Here is an 18,754-nt window from a genome sequence, read left to right on the forward strand (position 1 = left end):
GTTACTTACCTGTAACTGTATTTCTCCAGTATTGGTATCTTTCATAGATTCACATGCTTGAATATTCCCCGTCGTCAGACTGGGAATCCTCGGTGATAAATTAAATAATAATTTTTTTATTTTTTTTTTAATACACTGCCACCTAGCAGTGCATGTACATAGCCCATTATAGCCTATGAGCCACTTCATTGTGTAGTCCCTCCACCTCACTTTGGTCCTTTATGCCCCCAGCCAATGAGGTGGCAGGGCTTAAGCTCCGCCCCCGGCAGCCATCTTCAGATTTTGAACCGTAGAGATTACAGTATGATGGATGCCGAGCATAGGAGCAGCCTCTCAGGGGAGGCGGGCGGGCGCATGTGAATCTATGAAAGATACCAATGCTGGAGAAATACAGTTACAGGTAAGTAACTAAGACTTCTCCAGCATTGGATCTTTCATAGATTCAGATGCTTGAATAGAATACCAAGCAGTTAAAACATGCCACCATTATAAACAGATATGCATAATTACAGAAAAACATATTTCTGATCAAACCTTTACCATGCAGCAACACAACGGTTACATACTTCGGGAAAGGTGGGAAAGGAGGCTGGTCCTACCTTATACAAAGAGATGGCGGAGCACTGCCTGTCCAACTGCAGTTTCTTTGTTGGTATCTTCAGTCAGGCAGTAGTGTTTCGCGAAAGTATGCAGAGTGCTCCACGTGGCAGCTCTGCATATGTCTTTCAAGGCCACCCCTGCGTGGAATGCTGTTGACGCCGCCCTTCCTCTGGTGGAGTGCGCAGACGGCGGTCTAGTTAAAGGGTCGCCTTTCAACTGATGACAGTGGGTGATGCAGGACGATACCCAGCGTGCCAGGCTTTGTTTGGATATATGTTGGCCCTTGGTACGGCCAGAGAAGGAAATGAATAGCCGGTTTGAGGAGCGGAACTCCTTGGTTCTTTGCAAGTAAAACTTCAACACCCTAGAAACGTCTAGAGAGTGTAATGTCCTTTCCGCTTCCGAAGCGTGATTCTGGAAGAAGATTGGTAAAACAATGCGCTCAGTGAACGACATCTCCGATAGTACCTTGGGGAGGAACTTCAGGTGAGGCCTTAAGATGACGCGGTCCTTCTGGAACAAGGTAAACGGAGGTTCCGAAGACAAAGCTTGCAACTCACTGATCCTTCTGGCCGATGTGATGGCTACCAGGAAGGATGTCTTCCAGGACAAGAATTTCATATCGCATCTATGTATGGGCTCGAAGGGAGGTTGCATGAGGGCTGTTGAGGCTCCAGTCCGGAACTGGTGTAGGTGTAGGCGGATAAGTACGCATCAGTCCTTTCAGGAAGATCTTGATCGCTGGTAAGGAGAGTAAGGCTTGCGTCTCCGCGGTTACTGTGTAGGCCGCTATGGCTGACAGATGGACCTTGATAGAGGACAGTGAGAGCCCTGATTTAGCCAGGTGCAACAAGTAAGGCAGAATTTGATCAACCTAGGCCGTGAGGGGATCGATCGCAGAGGTCTCGCACCATTTGGAAAACCTGGTCCATTTTCTGGTGTAGGTGAGTTGCGTGGACGGGGCTCTAGCGGCCCTGATGATATCCCAGCATTCTGATGGTAACTTTAGGTGCATCAGTTTACGCTGCTCAGGAACCATGCTTTGAGGGACAGGCTCCTCGGGTCGTGGTGGAGGACCTTGCGGTTCTGTTGTGTCAGTAGATATTGATGTGATTTGAGACGAATCGGGGTTTTGCAGGATAGATGTCTCAGCGTCGGGTACCAGACTTGCCGTGCCCAATTGGGTGCAATGAGAATCAAAGAACAATCCTGTTCTTTCACCCTGCGAAGTACCCTCGACATGAGGGGAATGGGTGGGAAGGCGTAGAGGAGCTTCCCCGACCAATCCACTGAGAACGCGTCTCCCAGCGATTGGTGCTCGGGGTATCTTGACGCAAATCTCTTGCATTTTTTGTTGTTCCTGGTGGCAAAAAGGTCGATCTGCGGATGGCCCCATAAGGCAAATATCCGTCGGGTTTCTCTGTCGTCCAACTCCCACTCGTGTGACGCTGTGTATTCTCTGCTTAATCTGTCCGCTAGGACATTGTCCACTCCTGGAAGGTGCTCTGCCCTGATCTGTATCCCGTAGCGCAAGGCCCATGCCCATAGCTGTTGGGCTTCTTGCGACAGAATCTGAGACCTCGTGCCTCCCTGCTTGTTTGTATAGTGCATGGAGGTCGTGTTGTCTGTCTGGACTGTAAGAACTTGACCAGCTATAACCGGTAGGAAAGCTTTCAGCGCCAACCTTACGGCCCTGAGCTCCAACACGTTGATGTGGAGCTGGGACTCTTGTGCCGACCAAGATCCCTTGGTTTGGAGGTCCGCAAGATGAGCGCCCCAGCCTGATAAGGAAGCGTCCGTCCGCGGCAGGAGGGTCGATGTCGGTGCTTGAAATGGCATTCCCTGTAGAAGATTCCTCGGAGCGTTCCACCATCGAAGGGCCTTGTGCAACGTCGATGGAATCTGGACAATGTCTTCCCAGCATCCGAAAGCTTGTTTCCATTGGTGGTCCAGAGCTTCCTGAACCGGCCTCATGCGAAGCCTGCAGTTCGGTATGAGGAATATGCATGATGACATCATGCCCAATAGGGATTTGTAAGAGCGTACAGATGTTGTCTCTTTCTGTAGGAAGTTCGAAGTTAAGCGTAGAATCGCTGCTATTCTCTCTGTGGATGGTCTCACTCTGGGAATGCTGGAGTCGAGCTCGGCTCCCAGGAAGAGAGCTACCTTGCTGGGAACGAGGCAGGACTTCGTCTGGTTGATGGAGAAACCTAACTCTTTTAGGAGGTTGACCGTCCTCGACACTGCCGAACGAGCCTTTGCAGCTGAACTTGCCTTTATCAGCCAATCGTCCAGGTATGGAAAAACGTCCGTTCCTGCTCTCCTGAGACTTGCCGCTACCGGTGCCAGGCATTTCGTGAAAACTCTTGGCGCCGATTTTAGACCGAACGGAAGCACTTGAAACTGAAAGTGGAGCCCTCCCACTGTGAACCTGAGGAACTGCCTGTGTGCTGGATGGATCGGAATGTGGAAGTATGCATCCTCCAAGTCTAAAGTGGCCAAGAAGTCGTGCTTGTTTAACCAAGGTAGCACCCCTTGTAGAGCTACCATCTTGAAAGTTATGCGCTTGATGAACTTGTTGAGAGCCCTCAGGTCCAAGATCGGTCTCCATTGACCGTTTTTCTTTCTGACGAGGAAGAATCGGGAGTAGAAACCTTTCCCCTCTGAGAATAGGGTACTGGTTCTACTGCTGCCTTCTGGAGCAGTTTTTTCACTTCGGACGTGACCTGTCTTAGCATATGCACTCTGCGGGGAGTTGGAGGCAGGGAAGGAGGTTGGTCCAGAAATTCCAAGGTGTGACCCTTTCGGATCACCTGTAACACCCATTTGTCCGATGTAATTGACCGCCAGCATTGGAAAAACTGGCTCACCCTTCCCCCCACCGGGGCGTGGCGAAGGGGGGGGGAGATTGGTCGTCAGTTCTGCTTGCCTTGCGACTTCCCTTGGGCGGAGCCACGTCTGCCTCTATGGGCGTATCTGTTGGATGACTGATATTTATTGTCTTGGTACGTGCCGCCTTGTGCTTTTTGACCATAGGAGGAACGACTGTATCCCCTGAACTTGGAAGATGAACCTCTAAAGGGACGAAAAGACCGATGGTCCTTACTTTTGTCCTTTAAAGAACTGATGGCTCTGGCTGTGTCAGTGTCTGTCTTGATTGCCTTCAAATGGTCGTCTATCTTTTTCCCAAAGAGATCTTGGCCGTCAAATGGCATGTCTAGTATCTGCGCCTGAACTTCAGGTCTAAAGTTAGTAGCCTTCATCCAGGCCTGCCTTCTGAGCACTGTGCCGTGCGCCATCTGCCTGAAGCCTGATTCGGCCACATCAACTGCTGCGTCGATCATGTGATCCGATGTTGCTTCACCATCCGCGATTATGGATTTTGCCTCCTCCTGGAGCTCCGGTGGTAATTGTTTCGCCAAGTTAGACATGCGGAGCCAAAGCTCGCGATCGAATCTTGCGGTCATGGCCAGTGCATTACCCGCTCTGATTGTAAGTGATGCAGAAGATGATACTTTCCTGCCCATGGCTTCCAATTTACGTCCGTCCTTATCCGGTGGTGCCGACAACGGTGAGGAGGGGTTGGCGAGTTTCTTTCTGGCCGCCACTGTAATAACTGAGTCCGGTTTCGTATGACCCCTTAAACAAAGCGGTGCCGAATCAGGAGCTTTATATTTCTTTTCTGGCCTGGACACCAACGCCGGAGTCGATAAGGGCGTAGATAGGATCTTGGATCCGGAATCCCAGATGGTATCGAGGAGGGGAATTGTGGTCATGGTCCTCCTTCGTTTGTCCCTGTGCTCATAGAGCACTGATTGCCTTTCCTCCGAAGAAACCTGAATTTTAAAAAGTTCTGCGGCTTTACCTATTATGGTGTGGAAAGAGACGAGATCATCCGGTGGTGAGGCCTTGCCCGGCGAGTCTCTCCTCCTGGGCTTCTCGACGACGTAGTCATCCCACTCACTGGGTGCGTCTGGCTCCTGAGTTATTTCTCCTTCTTCTGGTTCCGAAAATTCACCAAAAGGATCCTCCTGCCAGTCTGATACCGAGATGGTGGACGGTACCATGGTGGGATCTACGTCCGGAGATTGCGGTCTGTGCGATGACTGTGGTGACGGGACTCTTGTAGGTGAAGCACTGTGGGTGCTGCTCCTCCGTCTTCGAGCAGGTGATCTCATCCGTTTTTGCGGTCTACTCCTGTAAGGAGAGCAACCCGATGTGCCTGGAATCGGGGATGACTCTCTAGGAATGGGATTAATCGGAATTTGCTTCTCCCTTTGCCGTTTGTAAAATTCTTCTACAATCCTCTGCAAGGATAACATGAGCACCGGGTCATGAGGATATTCGGATTCTCCCGTGGACGGGTGCCAAGGAGGGCTGTATTGTTTCGGTAAGGGACCGATGGACTCTTCCACCACTTCCGCATCAGAGAATTCTTCCTGAAGAATTATATCCGAAAGTTCTGCCATGTGCCCCAAAGGTGAAAATTGCTGCACCAGAGGTTCAGTTACAGTATTCTTCTCAATGATATTGCTTGTAATGACAGGAGCTTCAAGAGTGAGAGGCGGTAATTCCTCTGTAACAGCCGAAATTTGCGGTGCCTCTGAAGGCGTTATGGATGATGTTATCCTCGTCGACGACTGAGATTTTCCCGTCGACGAGGGCTTCGCCGCCGACTGAGATTTTCCCGTCGACGACTGAGATTGTCCCGTCGACGAAGGCTTCGCTGTCGACTGAGATTTTCCAGTCGACGAGGCATTCGTCGTCGACGACTGACATTTTCCCGTCGACGAGGCCTTCGTTGACGAATGTGGAGTGTGTTCCGTGGACGACTGCGTCATGGATGAATGCTTCGTGGACGAGTGGTGTTTCTTGCTCGTCGACGATTGCTTCGCGGTCGACATGTCCGATGACGATGATCTAACTGTCGACGATGTCTTAAGCGTCGTCGTCGTCGACGCTGGTTTCGTCGACGGTATGGCCAATGACGGGCCTTTACCTTTCCCTTCATTCGTGGGCGGTTTACCCGCCGACGACTGCCCCCCCCTGTTTTTTGCAAACTCCTCCTTACCTCTGGAGGCAGATTTTGCTGACTTTTTCTGGCTTGATAGGTCAACTGGAGGCAGAAAGGGTATCAATTCCAGCTTCCTCTTTTTGGATTTGGGAGAGGAACTCCTTTCCACTGAAGAGGCCCTTCTCTTTGAAGTTTGCCTCTCAGATGGAGTGCTGGATTGGACAGGAGCTGTTCTGACAGACTCTTCGTCCGAAGATTGATCCCTGGATTCCAGGTATGAAAGGAGTCTTCTATGCCTGTCATGAAGGGTCTTGGTGGAAAAGGTTTTACAAATCTCGCATTTCTTAATGTCATGTGGGTACAGACAATAAATGCAATGCTCGTGGGGGTCCTTGTAGTAAACCAATTTCTTCTTGCACCTCGTGCAGTCCCTGAACAGGGAAGGCTTCCTGACAGCCTGAGGTGCCTCCATTACTGAAGAGAAGATCAGTCGACGATTTTGAGAGGAAAACAACAAGTTTTGCCACCAAGGTTAATTGGAAAGAAAGCCCCTAAGAAGGGGAAAAAGATGGAATATATTTTACAAATATATTCCACACAAAAGTAGAAAGAATTTTAAAAAGCTCAGAGAGCTTGAGGATTCCCTGTGTCTGATAGACTGCGGTGAAAAATCTGAAGATGGCTGCCGGGGGCAGAGCTTAAGCCCTGCCACCTCATTGGCTGGGGCCATAAAGGACCAAAGTGAGGTGGAGGGACTACACAATGAAGTGGCTCATAGGCTATAATGGGCTATGTACATGCACTGCTAGGTGGCAGTGTATTAAAAAAAAAAAAAAAGATTATTATTATTATTATTTAATTTATCACCGAGGATTCCCAGTCTGACGACGGGGAATATTCAAGCATCTGAATCTATGAAAGATCCAATGCTGGAGAAGGGTGGTATCCCCCCTTTATTTCACATATAAACCTTCTCCTACACTTACAGAGCCTATCTTCACTTCGCCAAACATTTACTTTGTCATCATCCCTTTACTATGTCTGCATCTTCACATTGTGGAGGTGGCAATACATGTGGTTAAGGTTAGCTGAAAGTTAGGGTTGTGGTGAAGGGATGGCAGAGGATAGGATATGTGGTAACAAAGAAGGGAGGGTTCATGGCGTCGCCCCCTATAATGACAAAGTGCATGGTAGGGGAAGTGAAAGACAGGAGTAGTAAATGCATAGAGAATAAATGTGACTAAGTGAATGTATGGCAAAATGAATGCAGGGGAAGTAAAGACATACATCAGAGTAAGATGCGATTTTGAAGTGAAAGGTACACAGTGTAAGGAGGGTGTGTGTGTGTGTAGTTTGAAGGGAGATATAATGGCTTGGAGGGAGGTGTAGGGGTTTGGAGGGAATAGTATGGAGTTTGAAAGAGGAAGGAGTACCAACAACATACGGTGGAAGAAGGTCCATGACAGGCATCTGCAACCTTTGGGCTCTGTGGATGTTTTGTACTACACATCCAAACAGAGATAGCCAGCATAGTCATTGATGAGGGGCCATGGAATTGTAGCTCAAAGCAAAGAGGCACAGGTGGCAGGCACCTAAGTCTAGGGAGTGTGAAACATCATAGCGAGAAAGGAAAGAGAGAAAGAGAGAGAGAAAGGGAGAGAGTGAGAGAGAGAAAGAGAGAAAGAGAAAAAGAGAGAAAGAGGGAGAGAGAGAGAAAAAGAGAGAGAGAGAGAGAGAGAGAGAGAGAGAGAGAGAGAGAGAGAGAGAGACAGACAGACACTTGGGGCCCATTTAGAGATGAATAATAAACCTTGAACCGCTTCAGAGTGGTTCTTGGGCCAAATGTGACGGGCTGTGTCCGAAATGTTATCTCCTTAACCCCAATAGAAAGGTCACCCATTGCTCAAAAGGTACTGAGAATAGGGAGACGGACACGAACTGCCCAACTCCGTGATGGAGTCACAAGAAGTCAAAAGGAAAATCATTACCAGGAGCACAACTTAAAGGAACTAATTCGCAAAAAACATATTCAATCTATTTTTTGTTGCAATTAATTGTATAACTTAAGCTAAAAAGAAATCACATTTTAAAGCAGGGCTAAATGTCTTGTTTAACAGCAAAGCCTGACATGTTAGCTTAATATTGTAATGATATAATGTGTTGCATCATTTTGGCATGTACATATTCTGTAATACTCTTCTTCTCAAGTAGCAAAGTAGCAGAGCATTGAACGTGACCTCATCTAAAATTAAGCCCAACATAACTATTAAACGTATTCTTACTGAATAGTAGCTAGTTACTAAATACTGATCTCAGAACCAACACCCCACCATTTCTTCCCATCCTGTGAGAACAATACATCCATCTGATTTCTAATACTTCACATTCGAGAGCTGGGCCAAGGCCACACATTTTTCTTCTTCCGTTAGCAGGTGTGTTGCACCTGGGCAAGTAGCAAGTCTTTCTACCCACCACTCAGACTCATCACCTACCCCAATGACTTCAATCAGTTTTACCTGCCCCTGTAGAACATGTCTCTACCAATAGAACCAGTTGCACACCACTGTGCCACATCCACCTTACTTCCAAAAGCTCAGAGCACAAAAGTACTGAGTAAGGCACAAGTTACTGTCTTATTACAACAGTTAGGTTATGTAATTGGATATTTATACCATGCACATCACCACATGAGTGGTCCCCTGGCACTGGCGGATCTGAAAAGCAAGAGGATAAGGTGTGCAGGCGTAAGTTAGTAGGACTGAGCGGGAAAAAAGCGCAAGAGATCTTTGATGTGCTGTTGGCAGCTTCAGTTTGGTTTACACCGTTCGCTGAATGTAGGTGTGAATTTACGGTCGGTAGTCATCATGTGCTGTTGTGCAAGGCAATGTGTTGTTGGTTTCATTGATGCCAAAATAAGGACAGAACAGGTGTGCCAAACCGCCCTTAGCATGATTATTTCTGCATTACACTCATTCCCAACAATAAATTGGCTAATCAAATGTTCCTATGGCATTTTAGCCTGTCAGCAGTATGATGCACAAGGAAAGCTCCTTCAGTGATGTCATGAATGTGCTGTTGAATGGAATTCTGAACGCATGCACTACTGGAGATCTCTGGATATCAGTTATAGATTGACTAGCTGTGTGATGGTTTGACCGGTAGGTGCCCATAGGAATCTACCCACCGTCACTTGTTACATGTCACAAATAAGTGGTCATAAAGAAACCTATATCACTTATAATATAACCGACTGTAGTGAATTACTGCTTGAGTACATGTTTTATTAAAGTTACCCAAGCAAGTCCCTATGGGTAGAACGAGGACCCACAATTTTGGGTAAGGTAATAAAACTGAGTAGAAACATGAAATAAATCCTCTAAACTCTGCAAGGATATAATTGTTAAAAACATACTCGGACAATTCAAATATCCTGTTGTGAGGAATCAGAGGTCATCGTCACTTCTTTGTCCAAAATATCCCTCCCCCCCCAGTGGCCAGGAAAAGGCCACTGCTTTAGGATCCTGAACAAAGGGGTGGATATGCGATGAAGGATCACCTGGGAGGAAGAGACTTGGGGAGTGGTGATGAGGCCCTTGTAAAGACTGGAGGGGGGTAGCTGTACTCCTGCTCTCTATATGGCAGAGTAGAGGCACAGTGCCCCCCAGCCAAGATTCTCTATAACGGTAGCTATGGACGAGCAATCATGGCTTAAGCCCTCAGGCGGTGATGCAGCTGGGTCCTTTAGTACAGTGTAGTCCCCAAGCACCCACAAAGGAATGTCCACACAGTATGTTAGTGGAAACACAGTTCTTTAGATAAATAGGCTCAAGTTATGTACACAATTACAATAACACACTTTGTGCTCAGGTTAACCTAAAATGGTAAATATATACAGTTTATATGTGGTACCACAATTATACTTTGATTCCTTTAAAATCTATTAACTGTACTCAGTTCAAATATCATACAAATCAGTTAATAAAGTGCACCAACAATAGACATAGGAGGAAAGCAGGTTGGTAACAACAATAGGCAGAATACTGGCCCTGTTACCTAGACACAGTTCTGGATGAGGATCCTCCCACCTGGGCAACCTGTAAATAAAGATTTAAAACAAGCGGAGTCCATATATTGTTCAATATAAGTCTTATTTCCTTCTATTAAAGTTCTACCACCCTGGAATACCTGGAATAGCAGAGTTCTTCGATGAATGTCTGGTGCTTCTCTTCGTTCTCCTCAGTGGTCCCCGTCTCCGGTCGGCAGCCTGTCGAGGGTCTGACTTCCAGGGAGCTTTGGCAAAGGTTATTGGTGCATGATGTTCCCTCATAGCGTGGGAAGGGGTCTCCTAGTCAGGTCCTCTCTTGGATCAGTCCACGACAAACTCGATAGCTTTCGGATCGGGGTGAAGCAAATGCAGCAGCAAGTCTTCTTTTTCCAAGGATAAGCATCACCTTCAGCTTCTTAACAATTTCTAGCAGTGAGAGGCCGACAGAGATATTGTTCTGTCTCTCGTTCACTCTTCCGGGTCACACTCAGGCAACCAATCACTCAGAAGGGTATTCAGCAGGCAGACAGCCAATCAAGCTCCCGGTGCATTCAGGCCATTCTCCTCCCTTTCAGACACTCAAAACAAGGAATGTGTAATGGGACAAATATCCAGCCATTCAGCACTCCACATTGCATTCAAACCAGTTTCGGGCAGGGCTGTCTAAGTTTTTGTGTCACATACCAGAAACCAGACACCCATAACAAGAAGTGCATATTGGTCACACACTCCATTCACCCAGGTCCCACCCCAAGGGCGTACCCACAGCATACAGTCACTGGGAAGGCTCCAGCCAGTCTGGCCTGGACCTCCCCACAATACCATGTATGGAACTTCCACCCAACAGCCAGTCAGAGGGAAGGGACAGAGTCAGGGCTTCCCAGGACTTTGGGAAAAGCAAGGTAACAAGCAATAGAAAGCAAGAGGCCAAAGGGGCCATCTTGTCTCCTATCTTTTCTCCTATGAAGAATCAACTGATTCCAATGGCAGGGCCTGGGTATCCCAAAAATGGAGGATACTCAGAGCACCTGTCAAAAACATACACTAGGTGTACAGGGTGGTACTCCCAACCATGGGTGCCATAAGAGTATCCCATGGGTCTGTACACCAAACCAAAAGAGGAAGAGCTGCACTGCCAGGAGTCCCACATGGACTCCTGGGCAGAATCCAATACAGAACACACATGAAAAAGGACTACAGAACAAGGACAGGGAGGCTTTGTCCCTCCAATGCATTTACAGCATCACAGCCCTCTTAGGTGAGACACAGTATTCTCCATTTCCCTTCCATCAGGAATCAAATGTCCCCCAGGCTTTTATGGAATATTTCCAATCCCTTCCCTATTGTGTTAGAAAACCATCCCCCAACGCATACCACCATGGTACTAAAACGAGGAAAAGACCACTTAGGAACTTACATTCATCCTTTATTAATTCAGACATATGCAAACAGTACTGGGATGAGGAAGAGGGATGCTGAGTACCAAGACTGATGTGCAATTAATGTGACTGGCCTGCTCCAGAAACCAAAGAGGCGGTATAAATGGCTGCCTCAATTGAGGCTAATGAGATCGAATGTGGAATTCTTGGAGACGGAGAAGACGGAGGTGAAGGCAGGAAGACGCGTGTTCGAAGCGCTGAGGTGCTGCAGACTTGCTGCAGCGGAAGCAGATTGTGGCGGGCATTGTCAGAAGGTCTCTGGTGGCAGGGTCAAGTTGCCGACTGCCTGGAGTTAAGAGGACTGCCTCTCCGGTAGCCTGCCGAGCTGGGAACAGCAGCAGCCATGAAGAACCGACTGAAGCGGAGAAGGGCACACCAGGACAGCGTAACTGGTGAATGAAGTGATGCTGAATGACTCCAGGACACTGTGGTGCAAATCGCGTTGTGAATGCTAGTTGGAGTGCTCACGAGTGAGCGGAGGACAGTGCAGGCAATGGGATTGCAGGTCCAAATGTAAACCACAGATGCTTGATGACTACGATAATGTGAAGGTTGATGAAACTGAGCTTTTTGTGAAACAGGGAAGGCAGCAGAAGGGCCAGAAAGACTGTAAAACGGAAATTGAATGAGGAGCCAGAGCATGGTGCAAATTCCCAGCAGGATAGTTAACTGGGAATTTGCAATTACGTTGTTGTGAAATTTATGAATTGACGTTTTGAATACCGAACCAAAGGAAAGTAATAATGAGTGAATGCCACATGATGTGGAAAGCAGAGAAAAATGTTCCTGAGCCAAAGGACCTCTAAATGCAGGAAACTAAAGAAAGCATTGGTACTGAATATAAAGAACGTTGAATTGTACAAGCTGAGATAAAGCAAGCACTGGCAAGAGCCATAAGGAAAAGAGGAACTGTACACATTGCAAGTTGACATTTTGGCAATACTACGAGAAGGTTTAATAATCCAACAAATGAATGGTGGCAAAACAAGTTTTGAAAAAGACTGCAAGAATATAAGTCTAACACCACTGTTGAGCTGAAGCAGTGGTGGTGTAACTGTGGAAAAGAAGCAAAACAGGTGTGTCGGTATTGTGACTTGTAATGGGTGGACAGTGTGGTTCGATAACTGTGCCTAGACTGAATACACCCCCACTAAAGAGAAGCCACTTGACTCCTCTATAGGTTTATGGTTGAATATCCAGAGAAGCTGGTACATTGTACCCCCTCAAGAGAGGAACTTTATGATATGATGAAAGAGGCAAAAGCTGAAAGCTGAGAAGAATCCCAAGCAATTGTCTTTTTGTGAAAACAGCAAGAGACTTGAAATCTTTGGGAAGGGAACCCCTTTTGATTGAAAGGGAACTATTTGGAATCCTGGGGAAGAGAGAAACCCTTACGACAAAGAGCTGGAAGAAGCTCTGAACTTTTGTTTGAACACTTTTCCATTTGATGCTAACATCCCTACACAGTTTGAACAATTGGATGTGAGGGCAAGTATAGGTTTTGGACACAGATGGACATTTACTTTGGAAGTCCTGACACAGGCTATCATTAGTTTCAGTTAGGTAGGGAAATCACATTTTAGCATATAGGCCTTATGCCAACCCCTTTGTGATTTTAATAAAAGTTTGTAACCCAAACTGTCCTCAGTTGTCTGCGCCTACTTCCTGATACCTTCACACTGTGTAAAGGCCAAAGTCAGCTTCACTTGGAGAGGACAGTCCCCTTGCCTGGAGGTCTGGGCTATGGATCCAAACAAGTAGTTTGTATATCTTAGTGACCATAATGTCCCTGTACAAAGTGGGTTGTGATAGAATTTATGTCACCAACTGAAGATGTACAGAGATGCACAGCGCATTTGTTTTTGGGAGCACGTTGTTTACTATAAACCTTTAGAATAGATTTCCTGGAGCGGTCCAATTTATCCATCACATTTCACTTTCTCTACTGTACCTGTATGGAGGGTCTGTTTATCCATTCTCAGATTAAAGTATGAAATGATTGGGAGTCTTTACTCCATAATGATCACTTATTCACATTTTAACATTTTGATAGGAAAATGAAATGGAAATCCACTTTTCACTGACTGTCGATTGGATAATACACTGAATGTTATGTTAGGTTACCAGGTCATGTACAGTGCCACATATGACATTTCCATGCCCTCTTGGCACTTTGGGCCCTGTAAGAGAAACATGTGGTGGGGTGCTAAGTGGGACTATTGGGAGTGGTGCAAGGTTGTCTTTTGCTAAGTTATTGAAGCGTAAGGGAATTCTGACAAACTTTGCTCTGCTACATTTAGCCATCTACTTGCTGAGAACGCATGTATTGAAGTGTGTTGCTGTAGTGGTGATGCACATATAGGACAGACAGCTGCCCTTCTTATGAAGCTTGTGTAGTAACCAGTATACAATGTATGGTTCTAGAAATCGGTAAGGTTCCTGCCACCCTCAGAATGGTCTTGCGCTGGGGGTGACAAAACGTTTTACCCCTCCAATGTGTTTTTCAAGTGTAATACAAGAGCAACTATGCCACACATGCAAAGGAATAAAAACCAAAAAATAAGGTATTTTTCCTAAGCTCTATAAGACTGAAAAAGCCTTTTCTATATTCTCTTAGTGAATAACGATTCGCACCACAGTCTGGAGATTGCAGCATCACAATGGTACCCAATTGTCAATTTGTACAGAGCGTTACATTTTTCAAGGTGTAAAGTCTCACGGAAGGGAGGAGACTTACCACAGCCGGTGGGTCGTTCCACTCCTCGTAAGACCGGGATGCATATGGGTAGATGCGGTCATTGATGATCTGGAGGGTGGCCAGCGCAATGGCTTTCATGGAGCAGAAGTAGCCCTGCCAGAACCAATGGGCCTGTAACGAGATAGCAAAGCTCATTTTACTTCACATTAACTGCAAAACCAAAAGGAAATATTCATCTTCCTCTAGCACAAAAACCACAAGTTAAAAACAGATTTCACAATTCTGTATACCTTTGCATGACATTTCAGCTCGACTGGTTGTTTGAAATATACAGCAGACATGAGACCAGTTGGTGGATATGGACATGACACCCAGTGGGTGGTGGCCTTCTACACACAGTTGGAGCTCCTCTGTAATATGGACAGAACAGATCCACACTCCACTGCCTGTGGTAGATCGACCAAATGATGCACCATCACCTACCTTACCTGATCAGGCCCTTTCACAAAGGCTGCTACTCTTTACGTATACAAGTTGCACACATACTAACAATTGCCCCTGCACACCAACCCTAATGTGCAGACTGTCAACCACAATCCTATGCGCCTAATGTAACCTATACATACCACTCTTTGTTTCTAATATGCTTTATTGTAGACATCCTGTGGAAAACCAGTTGAACAGTAGAAGCCCAATAAATTCCCATAATCACTCAGGTAATGAGACGAGGCAAAGTATGAGAGACTTCCCCCTCTCTTTGGTGGCTTACTTCAAAGTACTGTGAGCCACACAATCCTGGAACGGTCTATCACTACATGCTAGAGGCTCCCTCTCCATATAGAGGAAACGAAGCCCCAGGAGCTTTCTCAATTAAAAAAAACAGGTCCTAGGACATGTTTGGATCCGACCTCCCCCCTCACTGGAAAATCCAACTCACCAATCTCCCATTCCCTTCTTCCCAGCCACCTGTCAAACTAGACTGCTGAATCCTACTTTCTCCTTCCATCACAGATTGTTAGGGAGAATTCTCTGTTTAGGCTGAATTTCATAACCTAGTGAGTCCCCCAGCAGCTTTGCTGGATTTCTGGAGTTTGTTTTTTTCTCCTGCCAAGAGTGAGACTCTTTTCCTCCCACTCTTGGACATGATTTATGGTGTTCCTTTGAAGGTTAATGTGTTTCATGGGCTATGGGGTCTTTTACTCCATAGGGTCTCATATGTTTTTTTTGTGTGTGTTACACAGCACCCTCTGTGCAGTAACACAGGGGTGTCATAGTGACCCCCCACCATAGACTCCATACCCTGGGACTGACTACTGTCTCCCAGGGCATGTAAAGTCACCATTGGCTTTACTAGTCCCAAATTACTAACAGAACCAGTACAAACCATCATATTGTGGACGTACTGGTAGGGGCAATTCGATTGCCCCTGGGTCTGTTATTCGAGGGGGCACTGTCCCGTCCCTCCTCGTCGAGTTTTGGCTGGTGGCAGTGGATACTGCTTTTTATATTTAACCGCGAATATATCTCTATGGGATTTTCCCATTGTTCGAGGCTAATACTTTTTAACATAGCCTCCAACATACCGCCGGTTTATTTATTTAATATTAATTCACTGGTTGGTATTTTCTGCCAGAACTCGGTTTTAAAATGGTGTTTGTGTTCGCCTCTGTAACTCCAAACCAAAGGTCGAGCCCTTTGTTCCACTTTTTGGTGGGCTTCTCCACAGAAGCCTCCAAAAGTGGTGGCACTCTATATGGGTACCACAGGGGGTGTGGGAGGGGGTTTAGGCACCCTGGACCGAGTTACCTTGGTAAATGAAGTCGCACTCTTGTGTGATTGGCCCAAGTGGTGAGCCACTAAAATGTTATATATATGTATCATTTGTAAATTTATGTAACTGCAACCTTTAAGAAATGCGCCCAGATGCCCCAGGGCCAGGCTCCGCTATACAAATAAACCAAATACAATGGGGTCAGTTCTTTTTGCCAGTTACGATCCCTCCCAGATGAGTAAAGGATGCCTGGATGTGTTTTATTTTATCTTACCAGGATCCTGTAACTGATGCCTACAAACACATTTTCTTTACTGACTTTACTACTCATGTCTTATTTATGCATAAACATCAATATACAATAGCCTGCGGCTTGCCCCAGAATGACTAGGTGTGTATTTGCATCTTGCCAGATGTTTTCAAACACTGCATTTCTGGTGTTGAAGTTTTTTTTTAATTTCTTTTTTATTTATTTACTCTCCAACAGTGTCCAGACCCATTTTATGCGGTAGAGCACAGCCCCCTTTCAACAACATTTCCCTTTCTGCGTAGGAGTAAGGAAGATCAGCAGTCTCAGATGCAGAGGACTTTGCTGCATCACATGAAATGGGGTAGAACACTTTAAGAGAGTGAATTAAAAGAACTCTCAACACAAGAACAGATGTCTTGGAAATGCACTGCTTTAGGTGAACAAGTTACTTTCTTACCGGGTAATGTTCTTTCGATGGGATGGTCCGACGACGTATTCCATATCTATGACAGGTAATCACCACAGCTGTGCTGCTTCGGAAACTTTTTTCGGCGTCTGCGTCGATGAGGTCGATGCGCCGTCGTCGAGGACCTCCTCCGACGTCATCCGATGTGATAAGTAGGACGCACGACGCCCGTAGCCTCAGTTGTAGTTTGTTCCCCCAGAACGTGTGACATTAGTCAACTGCCAGTCAGACACAAAGCCTTGCGGAACGTAAGCTGCAATCGCAAAAGAAATTCTGCAGCGGGGAAGGTACGGATGGAGCGATATGGAATACATCGTAGACCATCCCATCGAAAGAACGTTACCAGGTAAGAAAGTAACTTGTTCTTCGAGGGGATTGGGTCCTCCGACGTATTCAAAATATATGACAGACTCCCAAAGCAGTACCAGAGCAAGGAGGAGGGAAAGAATTTAGAATCAAAATGTAGAATTGCCAATCAAATAGCAGAGCAAAGGACAGCCTTGCCAAAGGCCAGATCCTGTCCTCGGATGGAATCGAGGGAATAGTGACGTACAAATGTATGTACTGAAACCCAGGTGGCTGCATCACAGATGTTGCGAATAGGAACACCCCTCTGCAGGGCAGTAGATGCAGCCATACCCCTGGTAGAATGGGCCCGCAAGCCAGCCGTGGGTCTTTACCCACCAAGCGGTAACACTCCGAGATGGCCAAAATAATCCAGCGAGACAAAGTCTGTTTCGTCACAGCTTGTCCCAAACGCTTTCCAGCGTAACCAATAAAGAGTTGATCGTCCACTCTGACACGGGACATGCGTGAAACATAAAAGCTTAAAGCTCTCCTAGGATCAAGCCTATGGAGCCACTCCTCTTCCTTACCAAGATGTGGAGGAGGATAGAACGCCGGAAGAACAACCTTCTGGCTCAAATGAAATTCCGAAACCACCTTCGGAAGAAAAGAAGGACGAACTCTAAGGACAACCCTGTCCTTGTGAAATACAGTGAAGGGTGGCTTAACTGAAAGTGCCTGTAACTCACTCACTCTGCGAGCGGAAGTAACCGCACCTAAAAACACAGTTTTCAGAGTTAACAGCCTCAAAGGGCAAGAATCTAAAGGCTGAAACGGAGCACCCATAAGAAACTTAAGAACAAGGTTTAAATCCCAACCGGGCACCAGGAAAGGTGACGGAGGGAACACATTAGTGAGCCCTTTCAGAAACTGTGAAATTAAAGGGATTCTAAAGTAGGAACACTCTTCAGACGAGCGCTTAAAGATGGACAGCGCCGCCAGGTAACCTTTAATGGTACCCACTTGCAAGCCCCTGTGGGCCAAAGAAAGTAAAAAGGACAGAACCATGAGTATGTCACATGCAAAAGGATCCACATTCTGAACTCTGCACCAGTCGCAGAACTTACGCTAACTGCAACGGTACAGAGACTTTGATGCTGGCTGTCGGGCCGAGAGCAACACCTCCATCACGTCTTCAGGGAGGTCCCAATCCTTATACCTCAACCTTTCAGAAGCCAAGCGTGAAGGTTGAGGGATCTGACCTCTGGATGGAGAACCTGACCCCCCTCCCGTGAGAGCAGATCGTCTCGGTAGGGAAGACGACGTGGAGGACAGATGGACAAGTCGAGAAGGTCCGGGTACCACATCCTCCGAGCCCACGCCGGAGCAATGAGGATCATCCGGGAACCGAACTTCCGTAACCTCCGCAGCACTTGCGGGATGACGGGAACTGGAGGAAACGCGTACAGCAGTGGGAATGACCACTCCACCACGAACGCGTCTCTTAAGGCTCCTTTTGGAGGAAATTCCCGCAAGCAGAACCTCTCGCACTTCCGGTTGACACTGGAGGCGAAGAGATCCACTTGAGGGGTCCCCCAAAGGGCGAAGATCTCCAGGAGAATCTCCTGAGCCAACTCCCACTAGTGAGAGATCGTACTCTGCCTGCTCAGAGCATCCGCCGTCACGTTTTCGTCTCCGGCCAGATGAACTGCCGAGAAAAAAACTTCCTCCTGGATGGCCCAGAACTCGAGCTGCATCGCCTCCCTGCACAGAGGAAGTGACCCTGCCCCCCCCTTTTTGTTGAGGTAGTGCATGGCCACTGTGTTGTCCGTCAGGATTAGGGCATTCTCTCCACGCACAGTCGGCAGAAAAGCCTTCTGGGCTAGCCTGATGGCCCTCAGCTCCAAAAGATTGATATGGAGTCTGGACTCCGACGGAGACCAACGACCGCTGACTGTCAGCTCGTTGGCATGAGCTCCCCATCCCGTGAGGGATGCATCCGTCACAATCGTCACCTCAGGCCAGGGAAGCCAAAACGGAGCCCCCTTCATCAAGTTACCTTCGACGGCTCACCACAGAAGGTCCTGGGCGACCGAGGGTGGCACCTGAACCGGGTCCGACATCCTGCCGGAGGACTGCGACCATTGCATCTTGAGTGCCCACTGCAAAGATCTCATCCGCAGGCG

The 18,754-nt window shown here is 47.1% G+C and overlaps 1 protein-coding gene across 2 annotated transcripts in view; it reads right to left on the bottom strand.

Moving 5' to 3' along the window:
• The window catches only part of EXT2 (exostosin glycosyltransferase 2), a 1,411,400-nt gene that overhangs the window by 483,661 nt on the left and 908,985 nt on the right, over positions 1–18,754 (bottom strand). For both annotated transcript variants that reach the window (XM_069623317.1, XM_069623316.1), the window contains exon 8: positions 13,836–13,967. In XM_069623317.1, the coding sequence (XP_069479418.1) occupies positions 13,836–13,967 (132 nt within the window). The remainder of the gene's footprint in view (positions 1–13,835; positions 13,968–18,754) is intronic.

The sequence above is a fragment of the Ambystoma mexicanum genome, chromosome 11 (assembly GCF_040938575.1).
Source record: "Ambystoma mexicanum isolate Mex_15411 chromosome 11, UKY_AmexF1_1, whole genome shotgun sequence".
NCBI lineage: Eukaryota > Metazoa > Chordata > Amphibia > Caudata > Ambystomatidae > Ambystoma > Ambystoma mexicanum.